General features: G+C 38.8%; 1 protein-coding gene across 1 annotated transcript in view; it reads left to right on the forward strand.

Annotated features, from left to right (window-relative positions):
- The window catches only part of Hectd1 (HECT domain E3 ubiquitin protein ligase 1), a 92,582-nt gene that overhangs the window by 28,399 nt on the left and 43,836 nt on the right, over window positions 1-20,347 (forward strand). Inside the window, exons 7-17 of the mRNA XM_052185887.1 lie at window positions 1,360-1,436; window positions 1,518-1,616; window positions 3,729-3,843; window positions 4,991-5,165; window positions 8,158-8,296; window positions 8,448-8,618; window positions 10,793-11,015; window positions 11,603-11,866; window positions 11,969-12,045; window positions 17,412-17,546; window positions 19,460-19,606. Coding sequence (XP_052041847.1) covers window positions 1,360-1,436; window positions 1,518-1,616; window positions 3,729-3,843; window positions 4,991-5,165; window positions 8,158-8,296; window positions 8,448-8,618; window positions 10,793-11,015; window positions 11,603-11,866; window positions 11,969-12,045; window positions 17,412-17,546; window positions 19,460-19,606 — 1,622 coding nt within the window. The remainder of the gene's footprint in view (window positions 1-1,359; window positions 1,437-1,517; window positions 1,617-3,728; window positions 3,844-4,990; window positions 5,166-8,157; window positions 8,297-8,447; window positions 8,619-10,792; window positions 11,016-11,602; window positions 11,867-11,968; window positions 12,046-17,411; window positions 17,547-19,459; window positions 19,607-20,347) is intronic.

Consider the following 20,347-nt stretch of genomic DNA (forward strand, 5'->3'; position numbering starts at 1 on the left):
AGAACGTTTTCTGTTAAATAGAAAAACCATAGCCAGGTTGTACACACCTTTTGTCCTAGAGGCAGGCAGATAGATCTCTGTGAGTTCAAGGACATCCTGGTCTATACCAAGTTCTAGGACAGCCAGGGCTACGCAGAGAAACCCTGTCTTAAAAACAAAAAGAAAAAAACAAAAAAGAACCAATTAAATAAACAGATAAACAAAAACCGTAATTTAAAGAAGTATAGGATATTTCTAGTTGACAGTATTTGGGCAATATGCTTAGCAGTTGTGCTAAGCTGACTATTAACTGGATATTCCCCTCTGATGTATAGTTGCATAATTATCAGCCTGTTACATGGTAATGCTTCAGTGTGGGTTTGTTGACAGAAGTCTGAAGGAAAGGTTCCTGGTCTCTTCTCTTCTCTGTCTCTGTCTCTGTCTGTCTATAATCTACCTATTTAAATTTTTAAGTGTGTTGGCGTTTGCCTACATGTATGTATATGCACTTCCAGAGGAGCCAGGTTCAATTGTGGTAATAATTGTGTGGTGCCCTTAGAGGTCAGAAGTTGGATCTCCTAGAACTGGGCTTTTAGGTGGCTGTGAGCCACTATGTAGGTGGATGATGGGAATTGATTGGTCTTTAGCAAGCACAGCAAGTGCTCTTAACTTCCATGCTATCTCTCCAGCTCCTATTATGGAATTTAATACAGATTTTAAGTCCTAGCGTTAAGAATGTAAGACAGTTATGATGGTTGATGAGAGCTTTTTAAAGGAGTGTCATGATTTTTTCCATTTTTTTAAAAGATTTATTTACTTATTATATGTGAGTACACTGTAGCAATCTTCAGACACTCTAGAAGAGGGAGTCAGATATCATTACAAATGGTTGTGAGCCACCAAGTGGTTGTTGGGATTTGAACTCAGGACCTTCAGAAGAGCAGTCAGTGCTCTTAACTCCTGAGCCATGTCACCAGCCCCCAATTTTTTTCCTTTCTTGTTTCACATTTATTTTTAGTGTTTAAAGCAATGTAATTCATCAATTATTTGATACCTCCTCATCTTCCCCTAATTCTCAACAGAATTACTTTGTAACTCTGGCTATCCTAGAACTTGAGAATGTAGAGTAGACTGGCATAAACTTCTCAACTCTCTTGCCTCCACTTCATGATTGTTAGGGTTATAGGTGTGTGCCACCATGCCTAGACTAATCTAAAGTTTTATAATTCTTTTTCTTAGATGGCCTTAGGTTTGCTGATTATTTGTAGTTGACCTCAATAATAAAATATTCATATCAATCTTAAAAATTGGTTAAACTTTAGAAAAGTAGAGTGTTATTGGCCTAAAAATAAAAGACTTTTTTGTTTTTTTAACTTTTAGCCTTTGAAGTAAATTTTATGGATGATGTGGGTCAGACTCTATTAAACTGGGCCTCTGCGTTTGGAACTCAGGAAATGGTAAGCTAATGAAAGGTGGTGTTTTAATTAAAGTGTTGAAATATTAGTAGAGCAACTTTATTATTCTTTATCATATTACAGGTAGAATTTCTTTGTGAGAGGGGCGCTGATGTTAATAGAGGCCAAAGGTCCTCATCGTTACACTATGCTGCATGTTTTGGAAGACCTCAAGTAGCAAAGGTAAAATCCGGATTTAAAAAGAAATTATCTTTAGTTACTTGCTGTGTGTATTTGTGTGTGTGTGTGTGTGTGGTACACATACTCACATGTGTATACCATGCTGTGTGTATTTGTGTGTGTGTGTGTGTGTGTGTGTGTGTGATACACATACTCACATGTGTATACCATGGTGCGCATGGCCTTGCAGGAGTCAGTTGTCTCCTGTCATGTCAGTGTTGGGGACTGAGCTCAGGCAAGCGCCTTCACCTTCGCTGTCTGAATAGCCCCATGCTGTTAAAGTATTATTTTAACAACTACATGTTTCAGAAATTAGAATAGCAAAAGATTTCATTCTGATAAGTGTACACCTCCATGCGGCCCATCTGTTCTTCCCAATTCCTCTATAACTGGTTTTAATTAGTTTTTTAAAAAAATAGATTCAGTGTTTCTTTCTTTTTTTTTTTTTTGGTTTTTTTTTGGATTTGGTTTTTTTCAAGACAGGGCTTCTCTGTGTAGCCTTGGCTGTCCTGGAACTCACTCTGTAGACCAGGCTGGCCTCGAACTCAGAAATCCACCTGCCTCTGCCTCCCAGAGTGCTGGGATTACAGGCGTGCGCCACCACCACCCAGCTAGATTCAGTGTTTTTTAAGCAAAAATGTATAGTATCTTTCACTTCTGAGATTCCTCTCTATACTTTGAGAAATTGAAATTGATAAGCTGGAGAGATGGCTCAGCAGTTAGAGCACTGGTTTCTTTTCCAGAGGAGCCAGGTTCAATTCCTAACACCCATACTGCTCACAACTATCTGACACCGTGATACCAGGGGATCTGACAGTCTCTCGGGGCGTCATACAGCATGGTGCACAGATACACTTACAGGCAAAACACCCATACGTGTAAAATAATAATAAAAAACTTAGAGGGTAAATGAAAATGTTCCTATCAGATATGTCATATGGGACTCGAGTCTGTTTATTTGAGATAATTTGGTATAGTAAAAGTTTAGTCCAGGTGCAACTAGATCCAAGTTTCAGCCCATGTACAAAATGTCCCTGAGTTTGTTTTGATGCCTTGTCTGTACAGTGGTTGTACTACTGTTGGAACTGGAAGAACCTGAAAGAATCTAATGCATTGGTAGTCAGCACATCAGGCATTGGAGTGATAGCTGCTGTGACTACTTAGACCATGGTGCAGGTTCTGATAACGGTTTGTGGGTGGCTTTCTTTCTAGCTAGAGAAAGACAGGCTCATCACTCTCAGAGGCTAGCAGTTTGAACTGCTGGATTTTAGAAAGGTCCAGTTGGTACTTAAGTAATAGTAAAGAAAGCAGGTCTTCATTTTAGAGAGAATTCTCTCCCTGTACCCCCATTCTGGGGATCAGAACTAGCATCGAACATTTGGGGTCTACTCTGTTTCAGCTATTTTTAAATTGTATTGATTCCATCATTATAAAAAGTGTTTGAGCCATTTTGATTAAATAGACTCACCATGAGGCTATAAAACATTTAATAGGAAAAAGAGAATAGAGACAAATCTTGATGCATTTTTTTGGTCAAAGAATTGGTAAGTGATGTTGTATAGAACATGCTGAGGCTGATTGCCGATCATAAAGCAAGCAGTACTTCTGTAAGGTAACAACTGGGAGGAGTTTGAAGAAGTGACAGAGTCAGATTTGAGTGTATCTTGATTTAGGGATGGTAAATCACCAAGTGAAATCATTCATAATTTTTTGAGATATAAACATCTGCTTTTAAGATGATAGGTACAAGGTGAGGTTTGTATTAGTATCTGCCTTTTTGATTCTGGAAAGCCTTTTTAAATTTTTTTTAAAATTTATTTTCATACTTTTATTTTGTATGTGTTCTTGTGCTTCAGTGTATGTATGTGTACCACTGTGTTCAGGAGCTGTTGTAGATCAGAAGAGGGAATAGGATTCCCTGCAAGTAGAATTACAGGTGGTTGTGAGCCACCGTGTGATTGTGGGAATCCCACCCAGATCCTCCGAGAGCAGTAAGTGCTCTTAGCTGCTCAGCTGTCTCTCCAGAGAAATGAAAATCTTTACATTGTAGAGTTGAATAATATAAGAAATGTTGTATTTAAATGAATACTTAAATGCTTTTTTTTTTTTTATAAGACTCTGTTACGGCATGGTGCAAATCCGGATCTCAGAGATGAAGACGGGAAAACACCATTGGATAAAGCTCGAGAAAGAGGCCACAGTGAAGTAGTAGCAATTCTCCAGTCTCCAGGTTAGCTGTGTGCTCTTCCTGTTAGGCCATCGGGGTTCGCTGTCTAGCTTTATTTCCACAGTCATCCTAATGTTATATGAATGCACTGTTCTTAGAAAGTCAAACAGTTCTATATATTATATATATGTTATAGTGTGAGTGTGTGTGTGTGTGTGTGTGAGAGAGAGAGAGAGAGAGAGAGAGAGAGAGAGAGAGAGAGAGAGAGAGTGTGATCAAGCCCATGCGTGGAGCAATGGAGAAATCCCCTTCAACACCTCACTGATCTTCACCTCTAGACCGTGTGTAGGTGTGTGCGTGTGAGAGGAGGACCTGTGCAGGCAGACATCAGGTCCCCTGGGGTTGGAGTCATAGGCAGTTGTGTGCGGCCTGATGTGGGTCCTGGGAACCGATATCAGGTCTTCCGGAAGAGAAATGCTCATAAACACCAAATCTTCTCCTGGCCCCTTTTCTTTTTCTTTCTTTTTTTTTTTAATTTTATTTATTGAATATAATTTTCATTTACATTTCCAATGGTAAAACCTTTCCCGATTTCCCCCTCCCCAAAGACTCCCCAACCCCTCCTCCCACCCCTGCCTTCACATATATGCCCCTCCACTCAACCCACTCCCACCTCCCCCACCTCAATTTCCCTTTGTTGGGAAATCTATTGAGCCTTCACCTGGCCAAGGACCACTCCTCCCACTGATGGCCGACAAGGCATTCCTCTGCCACATTTTTGGCTGGAACCATGTGTGCCCCTTGGTTGATGGTTTAGTCCCTGGGAGTCTTGGGGCGTCTGGGTGGGGTGCGGGGTCCCCAGTGGAGGAGCTGGAGGGTGGTCCAGAGGAGCTGGAGGAGTTTACAGCCCCATGGGAAGAATAACAATGTCTGGCCCCTTTTTTGTTTCTGAGACTGAATGTAGAAATCCCGAATGAAAAAACAATCTAAATTTAAGGGGTTGTCATATAACAAACAAATAGAAGCTCTGTAAATAGAATGATTTGAATATTTTTTTAAGTTTTCAGGGTAGGTAGGGCTTTTTTGTTGTGTTCAAAATTGGACTCTGTTCTATAGGTTCTTTAGTTTGAAGTGAATGTATAATAACATGTTGTTTTCCTTGAAGGAAATTGAATTTCAAAAAGTGTTCTTTAAAATAATATTTTTGTAGGTGATTGGATGTGTCCAGTTAATAAAGGGGATGACAAAAAAAAGAAAGATACAAACAAAGATGAAGAAGAATGTAATGAGCCCAAAGGAGACCCAGAGATGGCGCCGATATACCTGAGGAGGTTATTGCCGGTGTTTGCACAAACATTTCAGCACACTATGTTGCCTTCCATCAGGTAGCTTTTCCTCCTACACTTAAGACATATGGATATGTGATTCCCTCCCACTGCTCAGAGGGGTCTGGGATTTAATATCTGAAAAAACATAATATAAATTGGGTTGGAAATGGTTTATTTTATTTTGTATTTTATAATGGGGTCTTACTGTGTAGCCCTGACTGACCAGAAACTCACTGTATAGACCAGGCTGGCTTTGAATTCACAGAGATCTGTCTGCCTACCTCTTACCTTCAAGACCTGGCCTTAACAGCTGTGCACTACCACACCTAGCTTCTGGTTTAAGAAAATGTTTGAAAATTAATAGTCTTGAAAGCTGGTGTTCCCAAATAACCACATGTCATGTCTGTCTGCTTAGGTCAGTCTTATATCACTCATAACAGTTGTTGATAGTTACCTGCGAATTTCATTTTTCTCGATTGTTGAATAATATTCCACGGTGTATATGTACCACATTTTCATTATCCACTTACCAGTTAATGGACATGTATCCTGTTTCTGTTTCTTGGTTACTATAAATAAAACAGCAATTGCAAATCACTCTAGAGTATGATAGAGTCCTTTGGGTGTTTGCCTAGGTATGGGGTAGGTGGATCGTATGACAGATCTGTTTCTAGCTTTTGAGGAATCCCCACACTGATCTTCATAATGGCTATACATAGTTTATTCCTACCAACACTAAATAATTGTTTCCTTTTTCACATCCACATAGGCATTTGTTTTTCTATCTTTTGAGAACTCTCTAAACATTTCCATGCTCCAATTTTTAATTGAGTTCTTTTCTTCATATTTAGGTGTTTTTTCCTTTGTATATTCTGGGTACTAACCCTGTCAGATGTATACCAGCAAATTATTGACTGTCTCGTCAGTAAAATGATGTTGTCCTTTGCTGTACAGAAGCTTTTTAGCTTCATGGCGTCCCAGGCTAGCCTCGGATTTGCAATCCCATGCCTTTGACTGTACACTAGAACTGTAGTTTGAGCTAACACACCTGCTTTCTGCCTTTTAAAAGCCAGTTTGCAGTGTGGAGGCTGTACTCATGCCTTCAGTCCGTGTAAAAGTGTCAACGTGCTCAGATGGACAAGTCTCCTCTGTGTATCAAAGCAAAACGTGCTTTCCCCATATGATGCTATGTTTAATGTAATAGGAAAGTACTTTTAAGAGAACTTAATTCATAAACTAGTGTTCATTAGGAGGTTTGTAAGTATAACATTCACATGCGTGTATAAAAATGTACTGATAAAGGTTAAGTGAATTCAGATGGATTTGATATGTGTTTTCTTAGAAATTCTTTGTAAAACTGAGATAACAAAACCTTCTTCATGTGGTTTTTTTGTATGGTTTAAAGAGTTGTAATGTTTCAAAATATGAGGCAGAAAGAATTCCTGCCTTGTAATGGGTCCAAGTATGTGTGTGTGAGAGAGAGAGACAGACATAGCCAGAGAACAGTAGACCACTTCTCATATTGTTCTTACTTAATTCATTATCTAAAACTACTGTATGCAGTAATTTTTCAAACCTGTAGCAGTCTTTGATTAATCCCAATAAAATTGTCTGACCTCTGTCCACTCACCTTTTTTGTTTTGTAATTAAATTTGTAATGATTTAGATTTCATTATAGAAAATGGAATGTTAAGAATTCAGCTAGACCAAAAAAAAAAAAAATGGAAAAGGAAAAAAAAAGCTTTAACAAAAGCACGAGACAGTCAGTAATTTGCTGGTATACATCTGACTGGGTTAGTACCCAGAATATACAAAGGTGGTGGCGCACACCTTTAATCCTAGCACTTGGGAGGCAGAGACAGGCGGATTTCTGAGTTCAAGGCCAGCCTGGTCTACAGTGTGAGTTTCAGGACAGCCAGGGCTGTACAGAGAAACCCTGTCTCCCAAAACCAAAATAATAATAATAATAATAATAATAATAATAATAAAGCTACATAGAATGACTGGGGATGTAACTCTGTTAAAGCACTAGTTGTGCTGCAAAAATAAAAGAAAAAAAGGAATGACTTTAATGACAGAAATGTCTTCAAGACCAGAATTTTCTATAGATTGAGTTTCAGGGCATCCAGGACTACATAGAGAAACCCTGTCTCGAAAACCAGAAAAGAAATCCCCAACCAACCAACCAATGAACCAACCAACCAACAAACCAAAACAAACAAACAAAACAGAGGGGTGGTGGTTGTCCTGGTGCCCAGAGAGTCAGTGAGGAAGATGCTCTGGGAGGGCAGGAGCACATTGCCACTGGAGCCTTCCGTCTGCTCACCTCAAGGGTAACAATACTGCAGCTTGGTGCCTAGAGCAGTTTTAGATCCTCAGGATACAATTGTTAAATTGCAGCCAGTTGTACAATAACTGGTTTTTTGTTTGGTTGGTTGGCTTTTTTTTTTTTTTTTTTTGTAATTTCATGTATTTTAAAAGAACATTTTAAAAAATGGAACTTGATCATGTGGCCTTTGGGTGCCTATTGTGTTCCCAGTGATAGTAATGAAGGACAGGCGTTAAGGCATTTGTAACTGGGAGGTTGGTATTTTGTTTCTCTATTCATTTAAGAAATAGCTACAGCATGTATGGAGTTTTCAAATTGCTAAAGAGCAAAGGTGATTAAAAAAAAATATTTGACTAGAGGTTTGTATTTTGAGTTATAGGTTTTTAGGTTAGTTATAACTCATACCAGTTCTCTTTGCCTTTTTACCCCCTTTTCTAAAACTAATATATTGTTTCAGCAGCCAGGCTGGTTAAATGGTATATAAAATAGCATTTAACAAAATTATTAAGGACAATTAGTTTTGATTAACAATGTATTAATAGAAAATAAGCCAACTAAAAAGTAAACATAGAATAGAATCTTAAGTTTTTGATATTCTCAAGTATATTCTTTTATTAGTACTTAGAAAATTGTTGGAAAAAAGGTTTTACTAATGCATAGCCGATTACTTATCTAATTTGAGCTTTTCTGTTACATAAAATTCTTTTTTCCCTTCTTAAGGAAAGCCAGTCTTGCTTTAATCCGAAAAATGATTCATTTTTGCTCTGAAGCACTGTTAAAAGAAGTTTGTGATTCTGACGTTGGTCACAATTTGCCCACAACACTAGTGGAAATCACTGCAGCTGTCCTTGATCAAGAGGTTTGTTTCTCATCTTCTTTGGAGAGCCATCAATAAATAAAAGCCTTGCGCTGTTGAGATGCAGTCCTCCCCGCTCCAGGCGGCCGCCGGCCGGCCGTGTCTGACTCGCCCCTGCCTTCGCGGTTCTCATGTGCTCCCTCTTTCCCCCCAGGACGATGACGATGGCCACTTGCTGGCTTTGCAGATCATCAGGGATCTAGTAGATAAAGGTGGTGATATTTTTTTGGATCAGCTTGCCAGACTTGGTGTAATTAGCAAAGTGTCAGCTTTGGCAGGTCCTTCTTCAGACGATGAGAATGAAGAGGAATCAAAACCAGAAAAGGCGAGTGCTCATAATTGTTATATTGAGAACAGGGTTTGTTTTAAAGAAATTTATTTTTAACTTGGGATGACTTTTGATAAAATAATTGCAATATAAAGTAGCACTACATATGTATCTCTTTTTCCTTTAAAAAAATTGTTATAATTTTAACTGTAGAGCAAGGTTCCAAACGTAGTTAAAGAATGTGAGAACTCTGTCACATCTCATAGTTGTTAACATTTTGTCCCATTTGCTTTATCATTTTTTAAAAGATTTATTAATTTATCTTATGCATATGAGTACACTATTGCTCTTTTCAGACACACCAGAAGAAGGCATCAGATCCCATTACAGATGGTTGTGAGCCACCATGTGGTTGCTGGGAACTGAATTCAGGACCTCTGGACGAACAGTCAGTGTTCTTAACCGCTGAGCCATCTCTCCAGCCCCTGCCTTATCAGTTTTTTAGGTACTAGTAGATTTTTTTGGAAACAAGGTCTCATCTAGCTCCACTTCTCTTTTGTTGAGAGTGACCCTGAGCACAGCCTCCTAAGTTCTGATGTTACGGCAGCTACCACAACCAGCCTGTGTATGTACATTTAAAAATATTTAGAGATCAAATTATACAGCATCCCTTGTTTAAACCCTCTCTTAAAACACCCGGCACATTCTCTGACATTGTCTCAGCTCAGGCCAGGGAGATGCCCTTGCCTAATGTGAATGATGTGTGGAGTTTTCTAAGGAATTTAAGAGAATCTTTGGATAACTAGTCTTTGAGGTACATGACATGCATGATACCCAGTCTTTGCTACATGAGACCCTTTGTGAAAAATAGTATATTTGGCCGGGCGGTGGTAGTGCATGCCTTTAATCCCAGCACCTGGGAGGCAGAAGCAGGCGGATTTCTGAGTTCGAGGCCATCCTGGTCTACAGAGTGAGTTCCAGGATAGCCAGGGCTACACAGAGAAACCCTGTCTCAAAAACCAATGAATTAAATAAACAAACAGACAAATATATATATATATATATATATATATATTTGATTGACCTGACTAGGAACTGAGGCTTTGAACTGATTTTCATTCACTTATTTACTTTTCACATTTATTTATTTATTTATTTATTCATTCATTCATTCATTCATTCATTCATTCATTCATTCATTCACTTTGCATTCCAGTTGCTGTCCCGTCTTCCCAATCCTCTCACAGTTCCTCTCCCCTTCTCTTCTGAGAGGGTAGAAGCTCTCCTGGGTATCCCCCACCCAGGCACTTCAAGTCTCTGCAGGGCTAAGGCATCCTTTCCCGCTGAGGCAGACAAGGCAGCCCTGTTAGGGGAACGGGATCCACAGGCAGGCAGCAGCTTTAGGGACAACTTCCGCTCTAGCTGTGGGGTCCTCATGAAGACCGAGCTGCCCAGCTGCTGCACATGTGTTCGGGACCTCGGTCCATCCCATGTATGCTCTTTGGTTGGTGGTTCAGTCTCTGAGAGCCCCAAGACTTTTACTGCTTTTTAACATTTAATTGGTACATAATTGCACATTGTTAGATACAGCATAAGATGATTAGATATGCAACATGTGATGATCAAATCAAGTGATTAACATTTTTACTTCAAATGCTGGACATTTATGTATATTGAGATCCTTCAAGACTCCTAATTGTAATAAATTGTTGTAGACTATGGTCACCCTGCTGTGCTGTCGAACATTAGAACTTCCTGTGTGTTGTACCTGTTACCCGTCTTCATTGTGCTCCTAGTCCTCTCCACCTTTCTGTCCTTCAGAGGCCAGTTTCTTCTTCCCTCCCAAATACTACTTCAACTTCCACATGTGTGAGAGAGAGCACACGGCATTCACAGTTTTCTGTGTCAGATTTATTTCACTTAACACACTCTGTCCTCTTGTGTTATCCATGGCGTTGCACTAACAGGATTTCATTCTGTTTATTTTAATAGCTGAGTAATATACCAGTGTATATAATCAGGATATGATATAATTTACATAGTTATTATCTTAAGATATTAGTTAAAATTTTGTTAATAGGTAATTAGTTCATTATATGCCTTGAACTATAAGTGACTAATATATTTTAGATGTCTTAATTACAAGCTTGGCTCATATTCATGTTTTTAAATGCTTGTGAATATTTGAGATGAAATTTTACATATTTCATGGAATCACTCTACATATTTAGGAAGACGAACCCCAGGAAGATGCTAAGGAACTGCAGCAAGGTAAACCGTACCATTGGAGAGACTGGTCAGTAATTAGAGGAAGGGACTGCTTATATATTTGGAGTGATGCTGCAGCTTTGGAATTGTCTAATGGCAGTAATGGATGGTTCAGATTTATCTTGGATGGAAAACTCGCCACCATGTATTCAAGTGGTAGTCCTGAAGGTGGATCCGATAGTTCAGGTAATACTTTAATTAAAGTATTTTCTTAGCTTATACAATTTTGGTTTTATGGTTTATAGTTTTGCCTCTGTTGTCAGGATTCTTTTTTTTTTTTTTTTTACATAGAGAAAATCACTGTATATAGCAGGGCATGCTGATATGTCTGTAATCCCAGCATTTGGGAATCGGAGGCAAGATGATTAGGCATTCAGTATCATCCTCAGCTATATAGTGAGTTAGAGGACAGCCTGGACTATCTAAAGCCCTGCTTCAAAAAAAATGTATTAAGAAAATATTTCACAAATTACTTTTTACGCACCAAGGACCACCACTGTAGCTTCTTTTACTCTCGTCATTCCTTATGAGATGGTTAATTGCATGGGCATATAGATGTCTCATGTCTTTTTTCAGAAATTTCATTTGTAGTTACAAAAAAAATGTCTGAACAGTTGCTTTAAGCCTGAACCTGTATAGTTGAAAAAGTCAGAAGGTGCTGAAGAACAAAACTCTTAATCCTGACTTTCTAGAAGTTAATAGAAAGTAACTGAAAAAAGTAAGCCGGTATATTTGAAACGGTAGATTATAAAGCAAGTATTTTGTCTTTATAGAAAGTAGAAGTGAATTCTTAGAGAAGTTACAAAGAGCCCGAGGCCAAGTAAAGCCATCTACTTCAAGTCAACCTATACTGTCAGCACCAGGACCCGCGAAACTCACTGTAGGGAACTGGTCATTAACATGTTTGAAAGAAGGAGAAATTGCTATTCATAACTCAGATGGTCAGCAAGCTACAATACTGAAAGAAGATTTGCCTGGTTTTGTATTTGAATCTAATAGAGGGACGAAGCATTCGTTTACTGCAGAGACATCTCTGGGTAAGTGGGTGACTGTGTTCTGCAGGTAAGCAAAGTGCATACGCTGTAGTGTAAGAAAATGTGTTGTGACATGTCCTTTTCTGTGTTGTCCCTCCCTCACAGGCTCAGAGTTTGTGACTGGCTGGACTGGAAAAAGAGGCAGAAAATTAAAATCCAAGTTGGAAAAAACAAAGCAAAAGGTATATCTGTACAGTTTTCCCCCTTTTTTATGTTGCTTGGTAACTTTTCAGTAATAGCTGATCAGCATTGAAAAGATTAGACACAGCCTCAGCTTCCCAAAGAGAACATTTGTAGTTATGCTTTTTCTTTGTTAATTTTACCCAATATTATGTTTAATATTTGTATCTACACCAACCTTAAAATCCATGGAAATTGGAATTAGTGAGAAAAATATTGAAACTTTAGTTTCATTTTTAGTTTTTCTGCCAGGGAGATGACTCAGTGTTAAGGCATTTGCTGTCAAAGCTGGCAGCCTTGGCTGATCTAGCAAACTCAGATGCTGGAAGAAAAAGTCTGTCAGTTGTCTCCATGATACACGGTGCATACTCACACTAAATCATAAACTAAAGATGATCATTTTACTTCATAAGCCCAATTTAGTACCTCCTGGTGGTGCAGCTAACTGCTTGGTTCTTGACTGAGTTAGTTTTAGTGATGATTTGATGGCTGACTTGGCTGAACTTAGGGGGCGAAGAGGCCAGGAGTACAGGGTGGAGCCCTGCTGAGCTGCTGGGTCCCCGCGTACCACACAGTCAAGCCCACCAGGCAAAGAGAGAAGCGTGTTCCTCGGTTCAAAGAACAGAGTATTAACTTTAAAATGTTATTCATCAGCTATGCATTGTTCTCTGAAAGCATGGCTACTGTAAAGTGGCTACTTGTGACCTAGCCACTACTCGGAGGCTGAAGCAGAAAGAGTCTAGCAAAGCCAAGCTTGCCTGGGCTACAGAAGTAGTTCAGGGCTAGCCTGTGCAACGTAGAGAGATCCTATCTCAAGAAGTAAAAAGAGGAATGGGGATAGCTCAGTTGAAGACTGCTTGGATTTACTCCCCAGAACCAAAACCCCAAGTTAGTAAACTAAGACTGCTGTGATTTCACCGGTCGCTCTTACAATCGGTATACTGAAAAGGGAAATTAAAATAATGTCAGAGTGAACGTTTTCTAGCGACTGATAGGTATATCTTATCTATCATGGTTATACAAAATAGTTTTTGCTTCTTTAGACATATGTAGGTGGGTTGGAACTCACTATTAGACTGGACTCTGCTTTTCTGTGTGCTGAGTTTAAAAGCTGCCTAGCCCAGGAAATACTTTAAAAATACAATGTATGTAACTACTTGAGATTAGGGAAAAGATGCAATATTGAGTTTTAGTTGGAGAAAAAAAAAACCCATATTTTTAAAATAAAAGCAGTAATGGTAATGCCTTTAAAGAGTTGAGGCAGGTTGATTTTGAGTTCTGGGCCAGCTAAAGCAAGTTTGAGGCCAGCTGGAGCTAGCTGTATCACAAGACACTGTTTTTTTTAAAACAAAAAACAAAAAACAAAAAACAAAAACAAAAAAAAAACCCACAGTGAAACAGTATTCAGCAAAACCAGAACGGGGAAGTGGGAAGGGGTGGGTGGGAGGACAGGGGAAGAGAAGGGGGCTTACGGGACTTTCGGGGAGTGGGGGGGCTAGAAAAGGGGAAATCATTTGAAATGTAAATAAATTATATCGAATAAAAAAAAAAAAGAAAGAAAAAAAAAACCCCCAAACCAACAACAACAAAAAAACCCCACTACAAACGAAAACAGATACTCACTCTGTTTTTGTTATTGTTTTTTGTTGTTGTGGGTTACCCTGGAGACATTTCCAGATTGTAGAATTCTTCTAAGAATTTATCTCAGTTTTTAAAGTCGAATCTAGAGTCATTAAGATGGTTCAGTGAGCTGGCTCAGAGATTAAGAGCACTGACTGCTCTTCAAATCCCAGCAACCACATGGTGGCTCACAACCATCCGTAATGAGATTTGATGCCCTCTTCTGGTGTGTCTGAAGACAGCTACAGTGTATTTACATATAATAATCAATAAATCTTTATGCTGGAGCCAGCAGACCCACAGGAAGCAGAGGTCCTAAGTTCAATTCCCAGCAACCAGACGATGGCTTACAACCATCTGTACAGCTACAGTGTACTCATATGCATAAAATAGATAAATAAATCTTTAAAAAAAAGATGGTTCAGTGAGTAAAGGCCCAGATGGTACAAGGAGAGGTCCAAGTTCTCACAAGTTGTTCTCTGGCACACCCACACACACTGCAAAACAACAACAAAATGTAGCTATGTGATTATCATTATTATTATGATGATGATTATTGTCATTTTTTATTATTCTTTTTCTTTTGTGTGCTTTTTAAAAAGCATAAGGTCAGATATTACTTTCAATTCAGAATATATTGAAATACTTCAGACAAATATCTTACTCACTGGGAATGCTGTCAGACACTTTTAATCCCAGTACTTGGAAGGTAGAAGAGGGCAGAGTTCTGAGTTTGAAGCCAGCCTACTCTACATAAGAAAGTTTCAGGACAGCCAGGGCTATATATATAGTTGGACTCTGTTCTAGGAAGGAAGGGAGGCGGGAAGGGATCTCTGACTCAGCCGCAGATTCCTATTAGATACTAAATGGAATTTGAAATAACTATAGCATTCTTTGTTTACAGACATTTTGTGGACTAGTGTGAAGGACCTTAGTTTTGTGTGTTTCTGATAAGACAGGTGTATTGTTGATTTCAGCATTGTGCTTCTCCATAGCATCGCCATGCCTGAACAAATCTTTTCATTCTTTTTAAGCAAAAAGCTAGTTTTGTTCCATGCCTCATAGTCAGATTGTGTTTATAAAACACATTGTTTTATGTGTTAAACAGTGGAATTAACAGAAACAACAATGTAAATATAAAATAGAAATGTAAGAAACTCAGGCACTACACAGAATGCAGAAGGCATCCGTTCACTTTGCTCAGTGCCACATTATTTGAACTGAGCTGGAAACATGAATATCCTGCAACACACACTTTTTGGTTGAACTTCATACATTAATGAACAACCATAGAAGTACTAGAAATGCTGAGTAGAATTTAAGAGTATAAGTAAATTTTACTGAGTATGCACATGTTTTCGTCCTTAAATACTCATGAGGAACCCTGTGTTTTTATAAAGCCAGTCTCTCAGGAGTTTCTGGGAATACCTGGTACTGGCCATTAGCTGTGGGAATGTTATTTTTTCTTTTAACCAGATGTGGTTTACAATTTAGAATTTTCCTGTTTCTGCAAATTTGCATATTCATGTGTTATCCTAAGGGGAGGGCCCGGGTCCTCTCCTAAGGGAATGCGTTAGAGCACTTGCCCAGCATGTGGGGGCGCTGTGAATAGTTCTCAGTCCTATGAAACCCAAAACCAGTTTATTTGTATTTTATATGTACCTGTGCGAATAATTTTCTGCAGTGTTCTTGAGTTCAGTGCTAAGACTGGAACCCAGAACGGCCTTATGTAGTATTGGCAAGTGCTGTGCCATTAAGCTTTGTCCCCAGCCTTTTATGTGACAGCTTTGATTTGTGGTGTTACAGTATTAGTTACAAGCTTTTAGGTTTTGAAATGTCTGGTTTTTACGAACAGTATGCTTGACTTATATGGTGTATAAGCCACATCAGCCACATCAGATTCACAAGTGGCTGAAATTTGATCATGAAGGTGTAGGTCAATGAGAGTTTTGGCTTGATCCTACATTTTTATTCTCATAAATTCAGACAGGATTAATGTTTCACTCCATCCTTACCTTCCTTTTTCTTATTCCTGAAGATAAGATCTGGAGGTTTGTGCAGTGTTAGGAAAGCATGCTCTTACTGAGCTGAGTCCTAGCTCTTGATTGGTTTCTGTCTTGGTTTTTTTTCTTTTTTTCTTTTTTTGCTTTTCTGAGACAAGGCCTCATGGTGTGTCACACAGACTTGAGACAAGGCCTCATGGTGTGTCACACAGACTTGACTCCTGACAATTTTTATGCTTTGAGCTTTCTGGTTGCTGGGGTTACAAGCATCAGCCACAATTTCTTGGTCTGAAATTGATAAGTCAGTGACATATAACATTAGCATGTTTTAAAATATATTTATTTTAGGTATGACTGATTTTTTTCTTTAAGATTTATTTATTTATTATACGTAAGTACGCTGTGACTATCTTCAGACACACCAGAAGAGGGCATCAGATCTCTTTACAGATGGTTGTGAGCCACCATGTGGTTGCTGGAAATCAAACTCAGGACCTCTGGAAGAGCAGTCAGTGTTCTTAACTGCTGAGCCATCTCTCCAGCCCCTTTGCTATCTTTTAATATAGAAAGCTATGCCAAAATAAAATGAAAAGGTATTATTAAGTACTTTCAAGGAATGACTCAAGCCTGGTGTGTTGATGTATGCTATTAATACCAGCCCTCAGCAGGCAGAGGGATCTCTGTGAGTTTGAGGCTAGCCTGGTTTATAGAACTAGTTTCAGGGTAGCCAGGGCTACACAGAGAAACCCTAGGTCAAAAGGGGGTGGTCTTATTTTGTTGTGTGTATGTGTGTGTGTCCCCACCACCTGTATGAATGCTCATGGAGGCCAGAAGGGGACATCAGATCCCTTGGAGCCATCCACTGTTGCTGGGTACCAACCTCGGGTCCTTTGCGAGAGTAATGTACTGTTATTCTCTGAACTAAATTTCCAGCCCCTTTAGTACTTGAAGGATATTTTGTTTTCTTTTGCATTAGAGTTTTAATTAAAATAAAATTAAAAAACTCTATATTTGCATTTGTTAATTATACAGATAGTTGTTTCATTAAAGTAATTTACATAGTTAGTATAATTACTCAGGAGTGTAACATTTGTGAGTAGTGTCGTGTACTAAAATTTACCAGATCTTAGCATGGGTGGTTCTCTCATGCACTTTGACTTTTACTTCAATGATAAATTATTAATACTCAACTGATAGTCAGATCATTCCTTCTCATGGTAAAATCTGTAAATTCTTAAGTGTAATGCATAGGCTATGTAAGATTTAAAAACCTGTTATTAAACAGAGTCTTAAAAGGGTAAGCTTTTGTTGTTAGGATTAATTATAAGTGGCTTGATTTTCCTTTTTTAGTTGAGGGTTGGTGTTAATTTGTGTTTCTAATTAGTTAACCGTGAATAAGTTACCTTTTTTTTTTTTTAAAGAGAAGACACTATAGGACATTCTAAAGAGTTATTTTAATAAACATTTAAAATGTACTAGATAACCTTTCCAGCATTTAGAACGTGTAAGTGAGAATAACAATGGTGTGGAGGCTGACACGGGACAAAATGGTTCTCATTTTGTTATGTCATGTGGTGGTGAGGGTTGACCTTTGTGTGTTCGTGTTAGGCAGACTGCTGACGTACCCACAGCTTCACGGTCTCGGTTCCTAACGGTCTGGGAGGAGGGGTGAGGAGAGGATGAGCTCAGAGGGGTTAAGCTGTTAATTGTCGTGAAATTTACAATTACTTTGCTCACTCCGATAGGTACGAACTATGGCTCGAGATTTGTATGACGACCACTTTAAAGCTGTTGAAAGCATGCCTCGTGGAGTAGTGGTAACACTCAGAAACATCGCAACTCAGCTAGAGTCATCTTGGGAACTGCATACGAATAGACAAGTATGTCAAGCTCTTTTGTTTTCAGATTTTAAAAAAAATTTGTGTGTTTTGCCTCCATGTATATGTCTGTGCACTGCATGTGTGTTTGGTGCCTACAGTGGGCAGAAGGCATCAATCAGAACCCCTAGATCTGCCTTTACAGATAGTTGTTTTTGTGAACCACCACGTGGGTACTGGGAGCTGAACCTGGATCTTCTGCAAAAGCCATAGGTGCTGTTAACCGCCCAGCCTCTCCAGCCCTGCTCTCTAACCCCTGCTGTTTATTTTATTTAAAATTCAGTTTTCTTGAATTTCTCTTATTTTACTGGCTTTCTTTTCTACACTCAAGGTTGATTTTCTTAACTCATTTATCTGCTTTTATTTTCCTTGTGTGTTGTCCCTGATCATCTTAATAGTATCTTTGAACTCAGTTGTTGAAGATTTATGGTCTTCTGACTTATGAGTCATGTTGCCTCACTTTTTGCTTTTTGTGCTTCTGCTTCTCCTCCTCCTCCTCCTTCAAGATTTATTTATTTCATGTATTTGAGTACACAGTAGCTGTCTTCAGACACCCCAGAAGAGGGCATCAGATCCCATTACAGATGGTTGTGAGCCACCATGTGGTTGCTGGGAATTGAAATGAAATCAGGACCTCTGGAAGAGCAGTCAGTGCTCTTAACCATTGAGCCATGTCTCCAGTCCTGCTTTCTATTTTTTTGAGGCAAGGTTTTGCAATGTAGCCCTGGCTAGCCAGGCTGGCTTCAAACTTTAGGAAGTCATCTGGCCACGGGCTCCCTCATCAGAGATTGCTGACATGCAACAGTGTCTGACTTACCTGCATGGCTCATACTGGTCTTGAGCTCAAGATCTTCTTACCTCATCCTCCCAAGTGCTTGGGTTTGCGTGCTTACTCTCAGTCTCTTGATTTTGAGGTGAACAATGATTTTCATTTTGTATTACATTCTCTTCTTGCCCTGCTCCTTACCTCATAACTTTTATGTTGAGTAGTGAGGAAAAGCCAGGAAGTTACACTCCACAAACAGCTTTCTTACACCTAGTTCAGTGTGGTTTTGTGAGGCAAGAACAATTTTTATGTTTATGTTTTTTAAAAATATGTTTATTTTATGTGTATGACTGTCTACCTTCATGTGTAGATTCCAGCAGAGGTCAGAAGTGACCGTAGTATTTCCTGGAATTGGAATTATGGATGGTTGTGAGCCACCACATGCATGCTGGGAAGGGAACCCAGGTTCTCTGCAAGGACATTAGATGCTCTTGACCAGAGCCATCTCTCTAGACCCCAATTTTTATGTTTTAAACATGGGAACTTTCATGATAGGTGGCAGTTATATGAAGATCAAATGTTACTTTGGCTGAGCTGGTTTCACTGCACATACCATGATTGTTCGGCCTCACATTCCCTGTGAGTGCTGTGCAGTACTGCAGTAAGCAAGGCCTGTGGGTGCTGTGCAGTACTGCAGTAAGCAAGGCTTGCTAGAAGTGCTATAGAGTACAGCGGGACTGAACAGAAATCATGTGACTTAATGTAACCTAAAATAGTAGGCTGGAGAGATAGCTTAATGGTTAAAAGTATACATTGCTTTTGTAGAAGACCTCTGTTTGGTTCTTAGCATATAAATTGGGTGGCTTACAACCACCTCTAATTTTAGCTCTGGGGAAATCTGATGCACTAGGTCTCTACAGGCCCCAGCATACAGTGTAACCTCTACTCCCTACATAACTAAAATATTTTTAAAAATCCCTCTAAAATATTTACTGCATGCTTTTTTACAAACAAATATTGCTCACCTATTCAAAATAATTTGCTTTAGTAATAGGAGCTTTTAATCTAGTATTATGCAGTTTTCATGGTATTGTTATATGTTATTTTCTTAAGGATGGTGTAGTTTTACATTGTTTATATTTTTTTCCAGTGTATTGAAGGTGAAAACACTTGGCGAGACTTAATGAAGACAGCATTAGAAAACCTAATTGTCCTTCTGAAGGATGAGAACATGATTTCACCGTATGAAATGTGTAGTAGTGGTTTAGTCCAGGCCCTTCTCACTGTTTTAAATAATGTAAGTGTATTTAGGACTACAAAACAGAGGCATAAGAAAGTCCAAAAGTGTTTTGGCCTGATTTTAAGTGTTGTTACTCAAGAAATATTTTAATATTAAGTAAATTTAATATTTCTAATTACTGTGCCTTCAAGTTACACCATTACATTAAACCAATGGAATGAAATAATTGAACTTACTTGATTTTAAGTTTTTCGGTTTTATTTTAGTGAAGAGTTTGCTAAAAAGAAACGCTTTATCCTAAGACTGAACATGTAGTCTTATTTTAACATCTGATTTCCTTAGAGGTTACATAAAATAGAGTACCTTTGTACTTAAATCATATGCATGAAGCTACTTTGTAAAACAGTGTTAGAAAGCATAATGTGACCCTTTATTAATAGTCATATATTTCTCTTACACTTGATCTAATGTAAATATGTTTTATAAAAATATCTTCCCTTCAGTAAGAAAAGCTTTCATATGTCAGTTCTACTTGTCATTTTAATTCCTTTTTTTAAGTTGAAATTTTAAAATTATTTTGTGTATGGGTGTTTGCCTGCATGCTGGGGTACCACATGCATGCAGTGCCCATGCAAGCCACAAGAGGGCATTGGATCCCCTGGAACTGGAGTTACTGGCAGCTGTGAGCAGGAATGTTGGTGCTGGGAATAGAATCTAGGTTCTGGAAGAGCAGCAGTGCTCTAACTGCCAAGCCCTGTCTCCAGCCCATAACTCATTCTTTCTTTTGTTTTTGGGTGG

The sequence above is a fragment of the Apodemus sylvaticus genome, chromosome 6 (genome assembly GCF_947179515.1).
Source record: "Apodemus sylvaticus chromosome 6, mApoSyl1.1, whole genome shotgun sequence".
Lineage (NCBI taxonomy): Eukaryota > Metazoa > Chordata > Mammalia > Rodentia > Muridae > Apodemus > Apodemus sylvaticus.